Source organism: Sylvia atricapilla, chromosome 16, assembly GCF_009819655.1.
Source record: "Sylvia atricapilla isolate bSylAtr1 chromosome 16, bSylAtr1.pri, whole genome shotgun sequence".
Lineage (NCBI taxonomy): Eukaryota > Metazoa > Chordata > Aves > Passeriformes > Sylviidae > Sylvia > Sylvia atricapilla.
The window spans coordinates 10209779-10230004 of NC_089155.1; the positions used below are offsets into that span (position 1 = coordinate 10209779).

The 20226-nt window shown below is 47.8% G+C and overlaps 2 protein-coding genes across 5 annotated transcripts; one reads left to right on the plus strand and one right to left on the minus strand.

The window, feature by feature from the left end:
* Positions 1-438: 438 nt before the first annotated feature.
* On the plus strand, positions 439-5861 carry PSMA7 (proteasome 20S subunit alpha 7). The gene is made up of 7 exons (XM_066330893.1): positions 439-593; positions 1828-1954; positions 2773-2897; positions 4213-4335; positions 4681-4800; positions 5305-5367; positions 5634-5861. Exons 1-7 carry the CDS (start codon positions 498-500, stop codon positions 5724-5726), a joined length of 747 nt encoding a protein of 248 aa, XP_066186990.1. The 5' UTR covers positions 439-497; the 3' UTR covers positions 5727-5861.
* Positions 5862-7713: 1852 nt separating this feature from the next.
* LSM14B (LSM family member 14B) lies at positions 7714-19345 on the minus strand. 4 transcript variants are annotated; one of them, XM_066330895.1, is made up of 10 exons: positions 19141-19345; positions 14889-15052; positions 14406-14541; positions 13842-13958; positions 11886-12056; positions 11684-11761; positions 10537-10698; positions 10212-10365; positions 9358-9537; positions 7714-8999 (listed from the first exon to the last, which is right to left on the minus strand). In XM_066330895.1, the coding sequence occupies exons 1-9, from the start codon at positions 19259-19261 to the stop codon at positions 9366-9368; spliced, it is 1275 nt and encodes a 424-aa protein (XP_066186992.1). In that variant the 5' UTR covers positions 19262-19345; the 3' UTR covers positions 7714-8999; positions 9358-9365. The 4 variants fall into 4 exon arrangements, with proteins under 4 accessions (XP_066186992.1, XP_066186991.1, XP_066186994.1 ...); XM_066330894.1 differs by having other exon boundaries at positions 11684-11764; XM_066330897.1 differs by lacking the exon at positions 13842-13958 and having other exon boundaries at positions 19141-19344.
* Between the last annotated feature and the right edge of the window lie 881 nt (positions 19346-20226).

Genomic DNA, 20226 nt, shown 5'->3' on the forward strand with positions numbered 1-20226 from the left:
CGGGGTGGCCTCATCGTGGCTCTCCGGTGTCTCAAGGGGACTCACAGCAAGGATGGAGCGAGGGTGTTTACAAGAGACGGGGCAAGGAGAACGGGTTCAGTTTGAAAACAGAGTAGGTTTAGGTGAGATATTAAGAAAATCTTCCCTGCGAGGGCGGCGAGGCCCTGGCACAGGTTGCCTGCCCAGACAAGCTGTGGTTGCCCCACGCCTAGAAATATCGTAGGCCAGGCTGTACGGGGCTGGGAGCAAAGCGGGAGGCGTCCCTGCCCGTGGCACGGGCAGATTTTTGAGGTCACTTTCCCCCCAAATCCTCCTGTGTTCCCTGCGGCAGCGGGGCCGCCCGCGGTGCGTGCGCCGAGTGCGGGGCGTGCCGGGCGCTGCGCAAGGTGCGTACGCCAAGTGCGCAGGGCGAGGCGCCTACGCCAAGTGCGCGGCGCAGGAGCGCAGCGGCCCCGCCCCCGGCCCGCCCGGATGACGGTGCGGGTTCTGCCGGAGCCATGAGCTACGACCGCGCCATCACCGTCTTCTCCCCGGACGGGCACCTCTTCCAGGTGGAGTACGCGCAGGAGGCGGTCAAGAAAGGCTCCACCGCGGTGAGTGAGCGGCCGCGGGGCTGGCGGGGCGGCGGCGGAGAGGGGCCCGGCGGCGGGGCCTGCGCCGCGCTGAGCGCACGGCCTGGAGGGCCCGGGAGGCCGCGGGAGCGGCGGGAGCGGCTTCGGGGGGATCCCTCGGGGGGAATCCACCGCCGGGAATGCTGCCCAAAGCCCGGGGGGCTCCGGCCGTGTGCCGGGCCCGCGGGGATCCTCTGCTCTGTGTGCCCGCTGCGGATCGCGCGGTTTGGTCCCGGTGCGCTGGGAAACGCGCCGGTAAAAGCGCTTGGAAGTACATTGTTGGCTCCCAGCGTCCAGTTGTCCCAAGCTTTTTGCTCAGTGGAACTTTTATTTCGTTTAGGGCAGGAGAAGAAAAGTATTAATTTGCAAATAGCATTTTGTTAGTGATTGTAATCAGTTATAGCAATAATAAGTTTTAATTTTAAAAAGTCATCACTGTATTAATAGTTGTGGTATGTTTTAATTGCCATTACCAAAAAGAAATTTTTGGGATGGGAATGAATGTAACAAGATTTAGTACCAAAGAGATTCTTCTTTTTTTTTTTTTTTTACGAAATTAAAAATCCTCTAAAAGTGGAGACAGCGTGCAATATAACCACCCATCTTGTCTCTTGTTGTTTAATGTTTTTGGAAACATTTGGAACATGCTGACAGCAAGGCCAGGCCATAAGAAAAAAATACTCCCATCCCTCTGTGAGAAACAGTGGAAATGAAGGGAAAGGGTTAAAGGTTTTTTGTCCTCCGTGATGTTGTAAAAGGTGTATTCAAGGTATGAATTAGGGCATGAAGGCAGCTACTGACAGAACATTTTGGCAGCTGTAGGTGTTACTTGGCCTGATCTTCAGTGCCTTGGGCTCTTGAGTTCAGCAGTGCCACTGCACTAGTGGAGACTTTGCTTGTTCATCCTGGTTCTGTGGCTGTGGAAACACTCATGGTGCTGTTGGAGAAAAGACAGTTTGTAAGAGGAGCTGGAATCTGTCTCTTGGGAGCCACAGGGATTTAGGTTGGTATACACTGATGGTGAAACTGCACCCCGAAATGCATTGCAATTTTTGTTACATCAGTCCTGCCTCCGGGCTGAGTGGGAAATAAAATCTTGACTTCAAGCTGAGGTAAGGGGGGTTTGTGCCTGGTTACTGCTCATTTGAGCAAAGTCTGCAGCTATGAGGATTTTTTGACCTAGGTTAACTTTTTTACTTCTTTTCGTGCATGGAAGGTTGGAGTCAGAGGGAAGGATATTGTTGTCCTTGGTGTGGAGAAGAAGTCAGTGGCAAAACTCCAGGATGAGAGAACTGTCCGGAAGATCTGTGCTCTGGATGACAATGTCTGCATGGCTTTTGCAGGTACATGGTCCCTCCAGTGGTTTTGGCAGTTATTTGGCACCTTTGGGCGTGTTTATGGAATCTGAAAATACAAAACACAGGGTGTAGCTGGCTGAGAACTGTGGGAAGCACAGTATTCCCACAGTTAGCTTATGCTTTTGTTTTAAATATGGAGAAATAGAGTGTTAGTGTCAGTAATATTTTTAAGGGGAGATCTGATTTAACTGACTAAAACAACAGTGTTTAGGTTCAGTGTGCAGGAATGAGAGGCTCAGTTCTTTCTCCTGCCTTGCTCCCTAGCCAGGGTCTGGGATATGTGCAGGGGTGTTCACAAACTTGAGAAAAAATTCTCTAATAAAAACAAGTCTGTAAATAAAAAATGGCAGCATTAGCTAAAAAGTAAGATAAGAATTGAATTTCTTCAAAATCTTTTTTTTAAAAGGTCACACACTTTTGTTAGCCAGCATCATGCTGCTGTAGCCTCATTAACTAGATGAGGTTTGCTGGGCAGATGAAACTGGACTGCATGAGAAATAATGTCTGTGAGAATAAGCATTGCAGATTTGCTGGGATATGGAATTCTGTCAGTAATATTCCCCTTACCTGGTTCAGAGTTATGTGTGTCACCTAACTCACAAACATTGAATCTGTAAACCAGATCCTTCAGTTATTTTTGTGTCATTTTCTGCTGCCTTACAAATGCTCTTTCTCAGCAAACCTGAGAGTTTGAGCTCTGCTTTGATTTTCCCTTGCTGCTGACACTGAGCCCTTGGGCCTTTTAGGGCCAGATTGGTGTTGTGAGGTTTTTTCATGACTCTGAGGCCCCTCTGTGGTTTCAGGGCTGACAGCTGATGCCAGGATAGTGATAAACAGAGCTCGAGTGGAATGTCAGAGCCACAGGCTCACCGTGGAGGATCCTGTCACCGTGGAGTACATCACACGCTACATTGCCAGCCTGAAACAGGTACTTGGGGCTGCACAGAGCTGCTGGAGACTTGTCCTGACCTGCTGCAGATGTTCTGTGTGCTGTTATGTTAGCCTGTGTTGTGCATAATGTGTAACGTGGGTGTGTAACAGGTGTGTACCAGAGTGTCACATGGGTAGCATGGAACACACATGGAATATCTGACACTTCTTCAAGCTATGTAAATGTCTGTCCTTGGCCTCACTCCACTTACCTGGTTAAAAACACACTGTGGGTGTTTGTTGGGAATGGAGATGTAGCAATGGAAAAGAATGACTGAGTGCTCTTTGATTGGAGTTTTTTTCCCCCAAGATAAAGCACCCAGTGCTTGTAAGGACTGCACAGTTCTGTGTGTTCTGTCACCAGGAGCACTCTGCTCATCTCACTCCCACAACAGTGGGCCTGTGTTAATCTTTTCTTCATGGCCCCTGGTAGTTTTCCTTCCTGCAAGGCCCTTGCAGGGATGGGTAAGAGGGGAGCAAACTGGTGTAATATTTAATATGTTTTATGTTTGATAGTCATGAATTTAGAATGAATTGCAGCATCAGAATACGCCCAGCTGTGTTCTGTGAGAAAATTACTCATTTGCCAGTGTATTAAACTGATTTTCAGCCACTAGTGAGAATTAGAGAAAATCTAATTTACTGATGCACAAATGTGTTGGAACAGTGCTGATGGTAACAATGTGATTCTTGTAATAGTCACTAGTCTGTCAGAGTAAGGCACCACTTCTCAAAGTTCCACTTTGTTCCTTTATTCAGTCTCACAGTTGTGTCTATCTTTCTGGCACATTCACCATTTCTCTCAAAGTGTGCAAACACACCTGGCCCAGCTCCTGCTGCCGTGGTGCTGTGGGTGTCAGCCCTGCTGCTCCTGCTGTGTGACACGGCAGTGACTTTGCTAGCGGTGTCCCAGGAGGGCTGTGACATGGCTCCAGTGTAAGCAGCTTACAGCCACAGAGTGGCCGTGGTTTCCTGTGGAATCAGTGCAAATCATTGGTGAAAACTGTGTTCATGGTACTTTTTGGTACACTGGGGCCACACTGGGGCTTGCAGACCACTGGTGCTTGCCTCAGCACCACTCAGGAGGTGGGGAGGTGCTTCTGGAAGCTGTACCCAGGTATAGGAACTGGAGCTGGACAGGAACCACCTCACTTGCCTGCCTTAGGAGTTCTCTGAGACACAGAGTTCTGACTAATGGAGAGAGCCAGCTAAAAGCATTTCTGGTGGCTCCTCTGGTTGTAACTGCTCCAGAGTCTGCTTTGCACCCTAGAAGTGTTTTCAGAAGTGCCTGTGAGTGTGTCCTTTGTGCTCAGAGGTACACGCAGAGCAACGGCCGCAGACCCTTCGGGATCTCCGCGCTCATCGTGGGCTTTGACTTTGACGGGACCCCACGGCTGTACCAGACTGACCCCTCTGGCACATACCATGCTTGGAAGGTGAGTGGATTCAGCCCCTGGTGAAATGGAATATTTGTGAGTTAATGTCTCCTTTAAAGTGGGATTGGGGTAGAGGAGATCTCACTGGCCAGATGGTGCTGTCTCACAGCTGCAAAAGTCCTTAATGATTAAATGTACTGAGAGTGGCCATCTGCAGTTCAGCTTTCCTTGGGAAGTCTTGTCCTGCTTTCAAAAAAAACCCCCAAAGCAACCCACCTGTGCCAGACAACTGTCTTTGTGTGTGACAGATTATGCAATTGTACAACTTTGTGTTTCTTTCTTAGTCTGCAAATGAAATACTTTCTAAACTCTCATTCGTTTTCTTTTTCTCCATAATATTTCCAGGCGAATGCCATTGGCAGAGGAGCCAAATCTGTGCGTGAGTTCCTGGAGAAAAACTACACTGATGAGGCCATTGAAACAGATGATTTGACTATTAAACTTGTCATCAAGGCTCTTCTCGAGGTGAGGCTGTTTCACATCTCTTCTGTGCTTTTCACTTTGTCCACATTCACTTCTGAGATGTGAATATGGGAAAATATTTGTGGATGTCCCAAGGAAATACTGTGGGCTGTGGGTGTTGGATTGAATGCAAGGTTCAGAATATTTGGGGTAACAATTTCCATAGTTTACACAGAATGAACTTACTTTAGTTCTGGGCATTAACACAAATGCATCAAAGATGTGCTAAAGCACATGCTGAATATTTTAATTTTTAATTGAAGTTTAAGATACAGAAAATAGCACAAGTCAAGTGGTGGGGCTGAGGTGTTCTCCATCTAGCCAGGGCACTGACACCAGTGTAAAAATGACCCTTTTAAGAGTTAGTGCTGCTGGTGTTGAAAGCTTAAGAGCTAAGGAGTGAAATACACCCCATCCAGATCTCTTCTCCGTCTAAGGAGACCTGAGAGGGGTTTGTTGGAGTGAATTCCTGGCCAGGCTCCTAAAGTTTCCCTCTGCCTCACCCAGGTGGTGCAGTCTGGTGGGAAGAACATCGAGCTGGCAGTCATGAGACGGGAGCAGCCGCTCAAGGTGAGGCTGTTGTTTGCTTCTCTCCCCTTGAGCCCATCTCTGATATTGTCCTTGTTGGTCTGCCTTAACTTCCAGCCCTTAATCTCACATTTTGCACTGACAAATACTTCAGTTTATTCTTAGTGGCCAAGGAATGTTGTTGTGTCTGCAGCGGGTACCTGCTTCCAGATAAACAGCAGTTAAGGTTCTTCCATGGCAGAACTAGAATAATTTCCATTAATGTCTCTTTAAGTTTATCCTGAGGGTCACCCATGTTTCTGTTTTAGATCCTAAACCCTGAAGAAATTGAGAAGTATGTGGCTGAAATTGAAAAGGAAAAGGAAGAAAATGAAAAGAAAAAACAGAAGAAAACATCATGATGAATGAAATGCACCTGCTTAGCTGCTTCTTTTTAATTCAAGTGATGGGTTATTCTGTATAGACATGTAGGCATTCCAGTTACTCATACTGTGCTCTCTCGAGACCTACAATAAACCTACTGATTTTTTTTTAAAGCTGTTATTTTAAAAACCCCTGTCTGTTCCTTGGATTTTAATTACCCAGGATGATCTGGTTGGCTACAGAACAGCAGCAGTGACCCATTAAAGGACAGAGACTTTGCTTGCATTTTTTTCCCTGGACACTTCACTTTGTTTAATGGTTCTTTTCTGCACTGAGTATGTCCCTTTTTTTACCTTAAGCAGCTGCCTTGGGGTTTGTGTTACGGTCTCAACATAACTAGTATGGAGGTGGGGGTTTTATTCCCTAGTGGACATCTCTCACAGTGAAAAGGCTGGCTCTGCCCTGCAGGTGTGACAGCAGGTGTGTGTTTTACTGCTAAAGGACAGGACAGAGATGGGGGCTATATTTTGGGGGTCAGTATGAGAACATGCTGCTGCAGGCACATGCTCAGGGCAGAGGTACATGACCTGGTGCTTCCAAGTGTAGTTCAGAGTAAAACAGATTCCTGAGGGGGGACTTAGGCACAATAAGGAGCTAAACAATAACTATAGCAAGTGTTACAGACAACGGACTTGAAGCTCTTCTCCAGTTTCTCCTCTGGTATTTGCCTTCCTGTCTACCTTACCACAGGAGTTGGTTTGAGCTGTTTCCAGCCTCAGGCCTCTCTCCACCTGAGCTCAAACTCTCAAGTCTCAGTAGTAATAGGAACAGGTGCTCCTTTACGCCAAGTAGGTAGAACCAAACTGTTCTTGGAAGCAGCTCTTCAGTCTGTTCTTGCACAGCCAGAGGGTGTGACAGGGTCAGAGCAGGACTGGGGTGGCAAGGGCCAGGAGCCTGCTGGAGGCAGCTCTGGATACCTCAGCCCCAGGGGCTCTAGGGCAGGGATGCCCCAGGCAGCAGTGCTGGGCTCTCACAGCCAGGAGCTGGTTACGGGGAAATGCTGCCCAGCAGTGGGGGCAGAGGATCCCACAGGAGTCAAGGACAGGGAAGCAGCAGTGCTGCTGCTGCTCAGGGACACATTATAGCACACGAGCCAGAGGAAGCATCCTGGAACAGCAGGTTGTTTAATTTATCAGCCCTTGGGCTGGAACGCTGAAGTCAAAAAAGCTGTACTTGGTCCCCTGCTCTAGTCACTACAGTTGTTCCCACACAGTGGGAATTTTCCATGGGGAAGGTGACAGGGCTCCTGGGGAAGAAGGGCTCACTGGTAACAAGCCCTGGGGCTGAGCCACAGCAACAGGGCCCCTCTGCTCCTGGACATCAGGAGCCAGGCCAGCACTTGGCTTGGAGCTGGGATACAAACTGCAGCAGTGTCAAGGATGTGCTTATGCAAGGGATCTGAAGCTTTACTGTGGAGACAAAAGAATTGATCCCACTCAACTAAAAAGGCACAGGTAAATGTGAATAATAGTGATTACAGAGGAGCAGTGAGGGTTTCTCATCCCATCCTCTGCCAGGGCAGTGCAATTCCATCGCCACACTTAGAGCCACAGTGGCTGCTTTGCCAGCAGAGAAATTAGAGGCAGAGCAGCTCTGAGTGAGCCATTTCAGCACACTCCAGCTCAGAGGTGTGAGCCAGGCCCTGCAGCAGCAGCACTGGCTCCTAACAGGCTCCTGGGGAACCCCACCAGCCCAGGGCTTCCCTCTGGGAGGCTGGAGTAACATAACCCTCCCTTAGGCTGAGTCCCAGCACAGAGCCAGGGCAACAGTACAACGTGCACTGCCTGGATGTGGGTGTTTCAACTTTCTTCCAATACAGTGGAAAGTGTAACACTTCCAGGTTTGCCAGAGCTCTGCAGCCAGGCTTTTCTCCAGCTTGGATGGGAGCCCTGCAAGGACAGGCACAGAGGAGTTGTAGAGAATGATGGTATGGAGCTCTATACAGAACAGAGGTGGAGGGAAACATTAAACATTTACATGTTTATTATAATTACAATTTACATTACTCCAAAGAGCAGCCCCACTGCTATGTTCTAATTCTCAGCAATAAAGTCCTACAAAAATAAATCCAAGCTTTTACAGTAACCTAGGTCAATGCATAACTAAAAAAACTTGAGCTATGTAAGGGGTTCAGTCATCAAGGTGCTTTTTAAACAAAAGTCCCTACCAACCAAAAACGGGACACATGCCTATAGCAATTTAACCCACTTACTTCATGCAAACAAAGGTAACCCCTCCCTCCCAGCCCTCTCCCCACATACAGATTTTAAAAACAAAAGGAAAACAACTAAACTATTTACAGTATGGGGGTATAGAGGAAAAATTAAACATGCCCATCTGTTAAGCTTCATTATATGGTCTCCCATCCCTAGTTGAATGAAAACATTCCAAAGAGTTCCACCACAGTCTACAGAGTACAGAGAACTGTTTGCATTTGGTGCCGCCTTCAGCGAGGTACAAACCGAGGCAAACAAGTCAGAGCTTCAGCTGTCCTTCCCAGACAGTCACTACTGCCAAAAGCTCTGCACACGAGTGGGGACAGTCACTGCTCCCATCCCACATGGTGTCCCCACGCTCCAGCCAGGAGCTCCAAGCCCCAAGCACACCCAACACCCTTCAGCTCAAGGCAGAGCCACGGTCCTGTGGTACCTCCAGCCCAGCACCAGCCCACAAACAGCTGTACAGTTAGAAACACTACTACATGATCAACACTCCAGTATTCCCAAGTGACAATATACACAACTCCTCAGCACCAGGAATCCATTTCTCCAGATACCAAGTGCTACTTCGCACCTGCTGCCAAGATCCATGAGACCAGCAGCACCAAAGGATCCATTTGGTTACTCAGAACAAACAAATTATAGCTGGTTTATTTCAAGTGAGCTTTGGTTCCGTGTTAAAACATGATTTCTCTTCTCCAGGGTTCAGAAAAAGAGTCTTACTTTGAGCTTAGACTATAGCAGCCTTGAGAGACCCAGAAAGAAGAACCATGTAAGTTAGTCTGCACTTGAAAAACACAAAAAGAAAAGACACCCTGAAGAAGGTACCCCTGAACACATTCCCTCTTCCAAAAAATATTCCAGCGGACAGTGGCTGGTCCAAAATAAGTCCAAAATATAAGCAGTAGTACATGAAATTCTGTCGCTTGAGCTGAGACAGTAAACAATATGAACCATTTTCCCACATTAGTGCAGCAGTTGGTTGTTTTCTTTTTATATACAGTTTCATCCTCTCAGGAGAGATGTTTGAACCTATTCAGAAAAAAAGGTAGAATTAGATTTGATATTATGGAGTTCTTCTCCCAAAAAAGGGAAACAGCAAAGCTCACACCCCTTATGAGCTGAAATGCTTCATTAGAAACTAAAAGCTGCTTGCTTGAGCTGAGCCTTTTCTCAGACAGGTGAGACCAAGAAATCAACAGAAATCAGCATGTCAAACCACTCCTATTTCCCCTTCTACCCTTTAGAAATATCAATCAGATCCAATAAGGAACAATTCTTGCTATATTCACGAGACTGGACGGTGAAACAGGCTGCACAGACAGTTCAGGCAAGGAGTAAGAGACAAACCTGGCTCAGAGAGAGTATTTACTCTTGCTAGACCACTTGCCTCTGAAGTTACACTCTGCCAGTACCAGCTCTGTGAGTGGTCTGGTTTCTCCTCGCTGCTCCACTCCCCCTTCCACCTCGAAATCCACCTCGGAAGCTGCGGCCACGCAGGAACCGTCCAGACACTCCAAAGGTCTCTGTGTTGAGCTTCCTCTCCTCAGCCCACGTGGTGCGCCTGGAACTGAACACAGCTCCGCTTCAACACAAACATTGAAGAGCCACCAGCTCACTTGGAGAGGAAGCCTCAAACCCCTGATTTTGTTGGGCTGCACTGCAACAAGCACCAGCTGCAGTGTACTCGCTCTAACCCACCCCTCTGCAGCCAGAGAGCCCAGGAAACCCCTCATGCTGACACTAAAGGGATGTCTCATTTCTCCAGGCACTTGATACTATCAGTGGTGGCAGTGAAAGCTGAAGCTTTCCCTTCTTGTTACCAACATTTAACCTACTGCATTTCCACAGCCAGAGCTGACCTCTCTGCCCCACCTCCAGGTTTAGCTCACTCCTGTCTGCCAGCTGCACCTTCAGTACAGCATGACCCTGATGCCTCCTCTCCCACAAGCCAGATAAGGAATTTGTTTAAAATCAATGGGTTCAAAGTCAGTACTAGGAAACAGAAATAGGAACTCCTCTGTCATAGTTCAGGCAAGTGTATCATATCAGCAGAAATGCTTTTTGTTTGATCCCACTGCATGAAGCTTGGTTCACATCACTTGTGAGCCACCAAATGCATGGCAATATTCCGTCTAAAATCTATTCTAAAATTTTTGAATAATGAAACAATGTCACATAGATTATATCTGAAAATTTATGCCTAAATTCCACTTAAAAACTAAGCTTTTAGAAAACACTCACCTAGATTTCAGTTCTGAAGAAATGTTGTCAAAGAAAGACTTGGATTTATCATAATAGCAGTTGGGCCCCAGCAGGTCCTCCTCTGCATTACCATCATTGTTTTGGGTTGCTACTCCAGGGTCTCCTTTTTCTTCCCCCGTCTCTGCTTTGTCATCTGAAGATAATGAAATGTATTACAGTTCCTTGAGGTACACACTGCAGAGCCATCTGTTCTCTTGCTCCCTCAAACAAGATTTGAGAAGTAATCATACAGTTTTTCAGAACCAGTTTGTCTATGCAGTGTTTACTACTAGCTCAGCAATTCATATTTAATGAAGGCACAAACCTTTAAAGTTTAGTTTCTTCTTGAATTCTTTATCAAGTTCCTCTCTGTTGAATTGTGCATTTGCACTTTCAAAGTCAAAGTCACCTTCAAACTTTATTGTATTTTCCTTCACAGTAGTTGGTCTGTTTTGTCCTCTAGAACGGTTTCTGGTTCTCCTGTTTCCTGAAAGCAGGAGAGTTTAAACACTTGGTAACGCACAGGGAGGTTACATGACTTGCTCAAGAGCAGAGGAAACCAGGGACAGAACTCAGGAGTTTCTGGCTTCCAGTCCTGTGGTTAGGCCACATCTCTTTGAAAGCAACTTCTGACTTTGGCTGTAGAAGACACATTACAGCAACACTTTAACTTTCTGAGCAGCGTTCCTGGATGTCAGTCTTACCACTACAAGTGCACCCAACTTTCCTTCCAGTGTGCAGAGAGGAAGTCAGAACAAGGACTACAGCAAGAAAAGCTGAGGGAGGTGGGGAAAATTATCTTTCCTGTCTGCTCTTCACCTGCAAACACAGCACTGTAATTAGCCTAAAACCTGTTGTGATGGCAAAGAGGAGCTCTCAGAAAACCCAGCAAAAGACTCATCTACCCCCAAAGGGACCTTGTACTATCTAGTTTCTAGTTTCCAACTGAGATGCTATGCACTCCTTTCTGGAAAAGTTATAACCCATTCTACACACTAATTAATTAGAAGACAGAGTCAGAAATGTTGTTTCCTGTCTTTTCTCATTTTACTTGGGCAGAAACCTGTTTGAATTTTACTTTCTTCTGACCCATGCTTGTACTGACACTTTGAAATAAGAATTCTGCTCTATGGAGGTGAGAGTTCCATAGATCCTCTCTGTTATAAAAGCTCTGGAAAGTCTCAAACAGGCTGCCTCTCTCTCCCAGTAAAAATACTTGAGGTTTCAGAGAAAGCCAGTTGCTGCTGCCAAGTCACAGCATTGATTTTTATGACATACCTTCAACTTCCTAGAAAAGGAACTCTGTCTCTGGAATGTTCTGAACTTCTGCAACTCCAGAAGCTGTTCTGTTAGGGAGCATCTCTGGATGCCCAAAGCTTTCTCTCAATCTTCTGTCAGTTAATCCTCCACCTGAAGTTAACACCACTTGCCTTCACAGGCTGTTGTGACTGTTTAGCATCAGCTTAACCTACCCGATCTTCTCCTTTGAGGTCTTCTGTTTTCATCATTCACCTGTCCTTGGGTTTGCACAGGTGCTGCCTGAACTGTATCTACTGAACAAGAAGGATAAACTTTAAAGGAGCACAGGAACAATCTCCAAGCAGCTCAGTGCTGCAGGGCACCTGGGAAGGATGCTCCAGCCCAGCTCTCAGGGCTGAAGAGGTGCGTACATACCGCTGGCTTTGCTGTTGGCCTGCGGGACCTGCCGTGCGCTGCGCGGAATCCCCGGAGTCACCTTCCCTGGGGGAAGCTTTTGGGAATTGATGCTGTCAACTGGGCCAGTCTGGACAGCCTGCTCTACCATGGGGCTTTTGCGGACTGGGTGAACAGAAGGAAAGCCAGCACCTGGAAAAGATCCCAATGACTAAGTGCCTCTTGGAAAATGCGCCAACGCCGTTCAAACCCTGCCCACTTCTAGGGAGAAACCGTTTGGTCGAGAATGACTCAAAGCCTTGAGTGTGCATCATTACAGGTTAAGTTTAAGTGGCACCAGGTAAGGCACCACTGCCATTCAAGTCATGGCCCTCACATCCAGAGCCTCAGTTTCAGGAAATATACCCATTTATTTCTTAAATCAAGTTAGACAAACATAAAACAACCAAGCCAAGTCAGTCTCTCAGACAGTTTATACCAAAATCTAATTTCTACGTTATGCAGGATTTTATTTTACATCAAATAACTTCAAATCTGAAACAAAAATTCAGCATTTTGAAACTGTTCAAGAAAGTTTCCCCACTTTGTCAAAAAGGTTTTGCAGCAAAAGCTTAAGCACCTCAGCTACATCCCCTTTTGTAAGCTGCTTTTAGAAGTCCTCCAACTTCATTGCTTATTGTTAGAGCTTTCAGACAAAGAAAACCTGAAACCAGACCAGGATCTCAAAGTTACCCTTTTAAATTCCTTCTTGGTCAAGGCCAAAGTGTTACCAAGACTTCTGTTGCTCTTCCATCCAGGCTTATTTATTCACACTACAAAACATGTAAATACTTTTCATGGTTTGGTATACCTCACACCAATTATACTAAAAAGTGACAGTCTTCAGTACTCAGAAGAAACACTGCATTCTAGGTTTAATTAGAAGGTTTGGAGTACTACAGGTTCATGTAGTTATGCATAAGAACTGCTTGGAAGCAAGCTTTAACTGAATATATTAAAAGAGCAAGAAAAGTGAAAAGCTGAAGAGTTCACACAAACCAAGCCACTGACACTTCTGGGTCACCCAAGTCCACATGAGATATACCCAGTAGGTTACATCATGCAGGTTCCCAGTTAATGTACACCTAGAAAACTTGCAAGGAAGACAGACATATCCTAAGGATTATTGAGTAGGACAAAGCTGATGTGCAAGTTTAACATGAGAACATTTCAAGGTTTAGCCAGAGTATTGAGAAACTATGTACAGATAGATGGCCAAAAGCAGAGAGTAAGTAAAAAGCTTCATGCCAACACAAGCATACATGCTTAAGCTAAAATCAGATGAAACTAATTATCATGTTTAAATGCAGCCTGCACCTGGTCACCTTGCTCTGAGGATGGTCAGTCCGGTATCTCAACTCAACCTTCTTTAAAGGTTTCACACATAGAAGCAAGCACCCAGAACTGTGTTATCTCTGCTACTCAGGAATTGCTTACTGTTAGTCATGCTTTACTAACTGGGAGTCTGGACAAGGTACAATGCCCCATCATGCATAAAATCTATCCTGATGTTTCCTCGATTACAGAAAACACTCCCGAATTTTTGATCAGCCTAAGTCTCCAACCACAAGGCCACCCACAATTTAAGCATTGTGCTTATTTTTCTAACCACTTCCTCAGCCAAACCCTATGGTGACACATGTTCCTGGAGAGGATGCAGCACATTAGCATCTCTCAACTTCATCCTTCTCCTGATACTTACACAAGAGGATCCACTGTCCTGGACTTTTCCTTTCTCCTGTCTCTAATTGATACTTCTAGGACAGGAGGAACCATACTTCATTTAATGAAAGGCAAAAAAAAAAAGCTGAGAACAAACTAGTTCTACTGGCATTACCAATATGAGCACTATCATTCTAGGAGGGGTTAACAAGAACAGAGTGTTTGCAAGTGCCATGCAGTTCTTCCAAATATTTGGAGTCCTCAAACTGCTGTTACCCTTGGAAGAGAGCTGATGGGGCTCTGAAGACATGTCAGGCTCTGAAACAGGTTGTGGAGACGGAGAAGAACTAGGGCTGGAAGCAGCTGCTGATGCTGGAGGGCTTACCAATTTCTCTAAAGAGATAGAGGGAAGAAGAGAGCAGAGATACATGGATAAGATACAAGGTAGTGAAACATCTGAAGGACTTGGAAAGAGATACAAGATTCTCTAATACAGCCATTAGAGGACCTTATTTACAGTCCTCTCTGGGAATACAAGTTCTTTTTACACGTGCTGTGAGGTGTGTTAGGTTAGAAACAAACTGGCCTCAACTGTCAGGTATTCCCATTAATTTCAGAAAGAAACTTCAGCTATTTACTTTGTTTCTTTCGTGTGCGTGTGCAAGAGAAACACAGGCCTCCTTGTAGTAAAATCATTGCACAAAGTTGTGAGCTGCTCATTCACTGCTCCTTGCAGCCTGACACTTGGCAAGGAGCTTGGTATTAGTTACTGTTACTCGCTTTCACAGCAGCTGCATACAAGACCATACCTTTATTCTAGCAAGTAAAGTTTGTACTTACCTAAACCTAAGGAAGCTGCATATTGCTGGCTAAGCAAAGAGCTGGCAGCAAGCTGGCTGTAAGGTGGCATACCTCTAAACGGGCTGTAAGGCACATGTGGCTGAAAGGATGATGTAGAGGCAGAGCCCAGTGAAGACTGTAACAAGACAAAGTACATTTCCATTTACAGTGTCCAGAAGCCAACTTGCTTTGGCAGTGATTCTTTACTTCATTGTACAGCATTACTAAAGCTTAGGTAAATTCTGAGAAGGGTTAGTTTACCTCTTCATGATTTTCCTGCATTCTCAGCTAGCTCTGGCTTTTGTTGACTGAAGTCTTTAATGCTGCTGCTACTTTAAACATTACAACAAAATTTAGGATGCTTTAAATAATCTGAAGATTCCTCGAGACACTGACTTGCCTTCATTTCTATTAATTTTTACCAAAATGCAGTCCTTCAACTGTTTTATCTCAGCTTTTTATTAACCCTTCAGGCTAACTTACTTGGACAATGGCAGGATCTTGTGGCAGAGTATGCTGAGCTTTTGGAGGTTCACAGACAGTGATGTCTTTGATGTCACTTCCTCGAAAAATAATGTACTCATAGATTTCTTCTCGGGGAGGAGCCGGTCTGTCTGTGGGCCGGTCCTCGGTGCCGAAGGATCGCACTGGAGCATGGAAACGTGACATTAGTGCAGCACTGCCACCGCAGCATTGTGCTAATTCACATTTATGCCGTTGAAAAGTACTCCTTCAACACTTGCCATTTGTAACAACAACAACGGCTACTTCCAGAACCCTCAATCTCCTCCTCACACACATCTGTTCCCTCAAATGGCAACTTTTTCAGCAGCCTGTATAAACAGTTTTGTTTACATCAAGCTGTGAAGGTAAAGACCATAGACCAGCTGGAGTGAAGAATCCTACTCCAAACCCAAGGACTTCCCCACAGTGCTGTACTCTCCTTCCCTCCCCAGCAGCTGTCCCATGCAGGCATTCAGCTCCAGACAACTGCACCAGATCACAGCAGAGGCCCCTGAAGCAGCAGGGGGAAATCTTAGAATGCTTTAGAGCTCAAATCTGCACTTTGGTTAAATACATTTATTATGCAGATAGAGGTAGTTTTATCAATGATAAAAACTTCCTATTAAAATTCTCTCTCTACTCCAATGTCACTGTTTTTATGATTAATGTGACTACAAAGCAAGCCATCAATGATAAATCTAAGAGATCAGTGCTTAGGGAGGCTTTACTGAGTGCCAGCTACCAGAACATTTGAACAGACACTAACCAGCAATGTCACACCTTACAGTGGAAAAAAAAGACATCAGCTGACTGTGGCAGCTACTAGGTAGAAGCATAAATTAATTTAAGCCATTAAGGAAGAAGAGGTCAGGCTGGATTATTGGCACAGGAAAACAGATGGCACAGTTAAATCAGACACTGACAGGTAAAAGCTTGAAATTTCAACCACCAGTTAGAGAAACTCCCAAGTTCACTGATGTGGCTGCTTTCTGTCTTTGAGAGGCACTCTGAGTTCAGATTAGCACCAGCACATACTGGCTTGATGCACATTTTCTACCAATGGAAGAATTCTGTATTGGAGTTCCCTCCATTGCTTCTAACAGGTAATCATGGAAGTACTGAAACGCCTCCACCAGGACATGCCACTCTTCCTGTCACACAGGACAGGGGCACCACATCCTCCCAGGAAAAAGAGCACCAAAAGTGGATGCACTGAATGCCAGTGCTGAGCATCCCTGGCACACCACACTGCTTCTAACTGAGGAGTGATGGCTGTTGTAGGCAGGGATATTCAAGAGTCCTGCTCCAGGGTGAACAGCTGTATCCAGGTGGTTCACCTCACACCAGGCAGCACTTAGTGCTACAAATGATCCTCACCCAGCTCACAGGTGAGCTCCCAAGGAGCAGGTGAATGCCAGAATGTCCCTATCACACTGCTCAGCACCTCAGCTTGCACCTAATGGGAGAGGGATCTTCACTGGTACAAAGAGAAGCTGTCAGTCACATCCTTTCAAAGGCCATCTTCCATGAGTTCCTAGGGTGAATAACCTCTCCAAGTTATTTTAGATCTCCAGCTGCTGTTTGATCATGTTACAGCTGTAACCCAGTCAACCAGAAGCAGATTATAAACTGAAAGCAATGCTTGTAACCTTTTGGACATGAACTGTACCACTGATCTCTCTGTTCAAAATGAGATTATTACAGCTCATGGCAAGATGTACTAAAGGTATCCAGGAGCTCCTGCAGGATCCCACAGCCAACTTGGAAAGCACCATGATCAGCCCATCAACTCCCACATGGACAAACACATGTGACCTGCAAAGCCTAAAGCTGCCCAGGCAGCCACTCAGTCGGCTGGTCCCAAGGTTTCTAACAAAAAAGGTGGAAAGCCAAGTCCTTGTAGACAAAACGGGGCTGTAGGAGTTGAGTTGCCTGCCCCTGCACTTGAGGTATTTAACCGTTTCTGCCACAGCACAAAGTGCAGCCTAAAGTTCCTGTGGAGGTGGGAAGAGCTGTCTCCCATGAAGTCACTGACTATTGCTTACAGATGAACAGGAAATCAATCCCACAACACTGCAGCTCCCAGTTTACAACACAGCCCCTATTCGTGTAGGGCTGTTGAGCTTAAGCTCTGAAGGGGGGAAGCACCGCAAGAGTGACTGGAAAGCAGAGCTTATGTGGATGTTTCTTCTTCAAAAACTCTTATTTCTTCAGACTTCTACTTAAGGGGGAATAAGTTCCTGGCCTTCACTGCTGACAGGACAGCAGTGGGCTTAAGCTTCCTTTGTTTGCAATTTAAGTTTAGCCTCTAACAAGACAGGCAACTATCTTGTAGTGATTAATTAAGCCCATGGAATCTCCAGCATTTAAGATTCTGTGCACATATTGAGGTTTAACAAATATAAATCAATTGGAGCCAGCCTGGCTTCTAGTGAGAGGCTGAACCAGATTTTTTTCCAAGGTCTCTTTCAACTTAATTTTTTTCTTTATGAATGCTAGAACTAAAGAGAATGGCACTTGCATTGCACATGGAAGTGTTAAAACAGTGGCATCCAGGGTGTAACAACAATTTACCTGCAGTCTGGACAACCTCAACAGCATGTCAGTAACTCATGGCCCTTCTAAGGCCTCTAAGAGATCAAGTGTTTTAAACCACTGACACCACACACAGGGTTGATACTGTTGTAACTAACTTCAACATTGTCACTGCATTTGTAATTCTGACACTAATTTTGCTTTGCTATAAAGTCTCTAAATTTGAAAATCCCCTCTGAGCTACAATGAAAAGCAGGATTTGTGATGTAAAGTTTATACAGCAGCTCTTTAGGTAGGGAAAAATGTATTCTCCACCTACTGTAACAACTACTTCTTAGGCATTCCAGTCCATCAAAACTGAACACTGAGAGACCAATAAATACAAGAACTGCCAGAAATCTTATCCAGAGCATGTACTTACATCATAAAGCACATTAATCACACATGCCTTTGAAACGTACCCACTTCAGCTCTGAAGTAGTAAGTGTAAGGCAGAACTATGTAAGGAACTATTTTTACTTGCTGCTGGGTCAAGGTGAAGACCTTCCTGCACCTACAGGAAAGGAACCGCATCCTTCCAGCAACCTCTCAAGTTCTTTGAGCCAAGCACTAACACAAACAGCTCCATGTCTGCATTTAAACAAATGGCCACATTCCTAGAGGAAAAGTGGATTTGAGAAAACACACATTTTTAACTTCAGAAAACACTCTAATGGATGTCAAATAATGGCCAGCATCATATAATATCATTATACTGGGTAAACACTGGGACACAGGCTGCCTTGAGGGTAGTTGTGAATCTGACAAGTCAGTGCCTCCTGCCAGCAAACAGCCTTTCGAAACAAAAGGTGTTTGTTTTCTGGACAACCCCGATGGCTGGCTGCAGGCAATGAAGAACGTGTGAACTTCCCAGAACGAGGAAGGACAAAACTCGGGGAAAGAAAACGCCGATGCACATTGGCTGAAGTAGCCAAGCTGGACTTGAAAAACAGAACAGGAGCAAGTTCATGTTTGAGGGACTAAACAAGAGAGGACAGGTTTTACTGAGATGAAATACAGGAGTTCCCAACACAGGTGACAACTGAACCCAAACGACACTGTTTCAAAGATAACGATCAGTATTTCTACAGGGGAACAAAATGCAAAGCCTCGCTAAGGAGCCAGCAAGGTCGGCAAACCAGACCCAGGTGCAGGTGCCCCACAGCGCTCTGAGCGGGAGCTCCCACCCTCCTCACCTGAGCAGAGTCCACTCATTGATCACCGAAGGAACAAAGACACAACAACAGCATCTGTTTTTCTCAGCGCCGGCCTGGGGCCCTGCTCGAACCGAACACCGACACACAGCCGGGCACGGCCGAGCGAGGGGAACCGAACCACGCACAGCGATGCCGAGCGTCACCTCCCCACTCCTGACAATGGCAAGGGGAGCCAGCGCTGCCGGCAGCGCTTCTCCCCGGGAGAGCCGAGAAGCTGCTCAGCATCCCGGGCCCTGCCCGCCCCTCCGGCGCGGCCCCTGTCAGTGCTGACTCACGGAGAGCAGCAGCACTCCGGACCCGGGGCTCCAGCCCCGCCGCAGCCCCGCGGGGCGGGCGGGCCCCGGGCGCGCTCATTGTTCGCGGCACGGCGGCCCCCGCCGCGTCCCCTCAGGCAGCGCCGGCCTAGGCCCGCCCGCGCCCCCCACAGGGCCCCGCCTCACCCTTGGCCAGCGCCACGGTGGAGTTCTCGGTGTCGATGGTGTAGAGGATACCCTCATAGCGGATCTGCGCCTTGGAGATCAGGCTGATCTTGCTGCCGATGTAGGGGGTCCCCGAGCTCATGGCGGCGGCGGAGCCGGGGGAGGAGGGAAGGGGAGGGGGTCCCAGAGCCGCGCGGAGCCGCCGCGCCGCCCACGCGCACTGCGGAGCCGGGACCCCGCCGCGCGCGCCTTATATAGGGCGGAGGGAGACGGGCCGGGGGGAGGCGGAGGGGGGCGTGATGCGATGGCCGCGCATGCGCCGCGCGCTATTGACCAGACGGGAGAGACGGGGTCAGACGGGGAGGGGCGGAGGGGGAACACCCGGGGCCCGCGTCACGTGACCAGCGCGGGCGAGGGTGCCACGTGCGCCGCGGGGCGGGGCGGAGCCAGGCAGGGCGGGGCGGGAGCGCGCGCACTTCGCTTCCCGCGCTGCCGCGGCTGAGGGGAGCGCGCGGGGGGGGCGTCTGAGGGCGGCTCGGTGACACCGAGCCTGTGCCACTGCCCCTTGTGTGACACTGCTCCTCGGCCGCGTGGCACCGTCCGTGTGTCACTGCCCTTCGCCTGTGTGTCGTTGCCCCTCGCTTGTGTGTCACCGCCCCTCGTCGCTGTGTAGAGCTGCTGTCACGCAGCGCGGGGAGAAGGGGATCATCGCCTTCCCGTCACGGAGCAGCCATGGCTGCCTCTGCCCGAGCCCCTTCTCCCTCCGGTGCCGTGGTGGATGCCGGCGGAGCCGCGGCTGCCCGGCGAGCCGTGCCCTGTGCGGGTCGCTCCGCGCCTTTGTTCTGGCGGCCCGGCTCGGGTCACCCCGGCGCGGTCACCCCGCGCCAGGCCGCGGCTGGAGGATGGCACCGCTCCGTGCGGCGTCTCCCGGGAGCTGCCCGGCTCCCCAGCCATCTGCGGGTCAATGCGAGACAAGCGGCAGCATCTGGCAGACACGGCCACGGGAGGTGAAATCACCAGCGAGAGGGTGCGCGGGGAGCAGGCAGGGCGGTTGCGTTCCGGGCAGCGGGTCAGAGTGCACAGATCTCGCTAATTTGTGCGAGTCAA

What these genes read in the sequence shown, in the direction of transcription:
- LSM14B (XM_066330894.1), bottom strand. Translation starts at nt 19,261, where the DNA reads ATGAGCTCGGGGACCCCCTACATCGGCAGCAAGATCAGCCTGATCTCC. An exon ending in AAGATCCTGCCATTGTCCAA is followed by an intron (nt 14,542 to 14,888) that starts GTAAGTTAGCCT and finishes GTCTTGTTACAG; the next exon opens with TCTTCACTGGGCTCTGCCTC. An exon ending in GGCCAACAGCAAAGCCAGCG is followed by an intron (nt 11,765 to 11,885) that starts GTATGTACGCAC and finishes CTTCTTGTTCAG; the next exon opens with TAGATACAGTTCAGGCAGCA.
- PSMA7 (XM_066330893.1), top strand. Translation starts at nt 498, where the DNA reads ATGAGCTACGACCGCGCCATCACCGTCTTCTCCCCGGACGGGCACCTC. An exon ending in TCAAGAAAGGCTCCACCGCG is followed by an intron (nt 594 to 1,827) that starts GTGAGTGAGCGG and finishes CGTGCATGGAAG; the next exon opens with GTTGGAGTCAGAGGGAAGGA. An exon ending in TGTCTGCATGGCTTTTGCAG is followed by an intron (nt 1,955 to 2,772) that starts GTACATGGTCCC and finishes CTGTGGTTTCAG; the next exon opens with GGCTGACAGCTGATGCCAGG.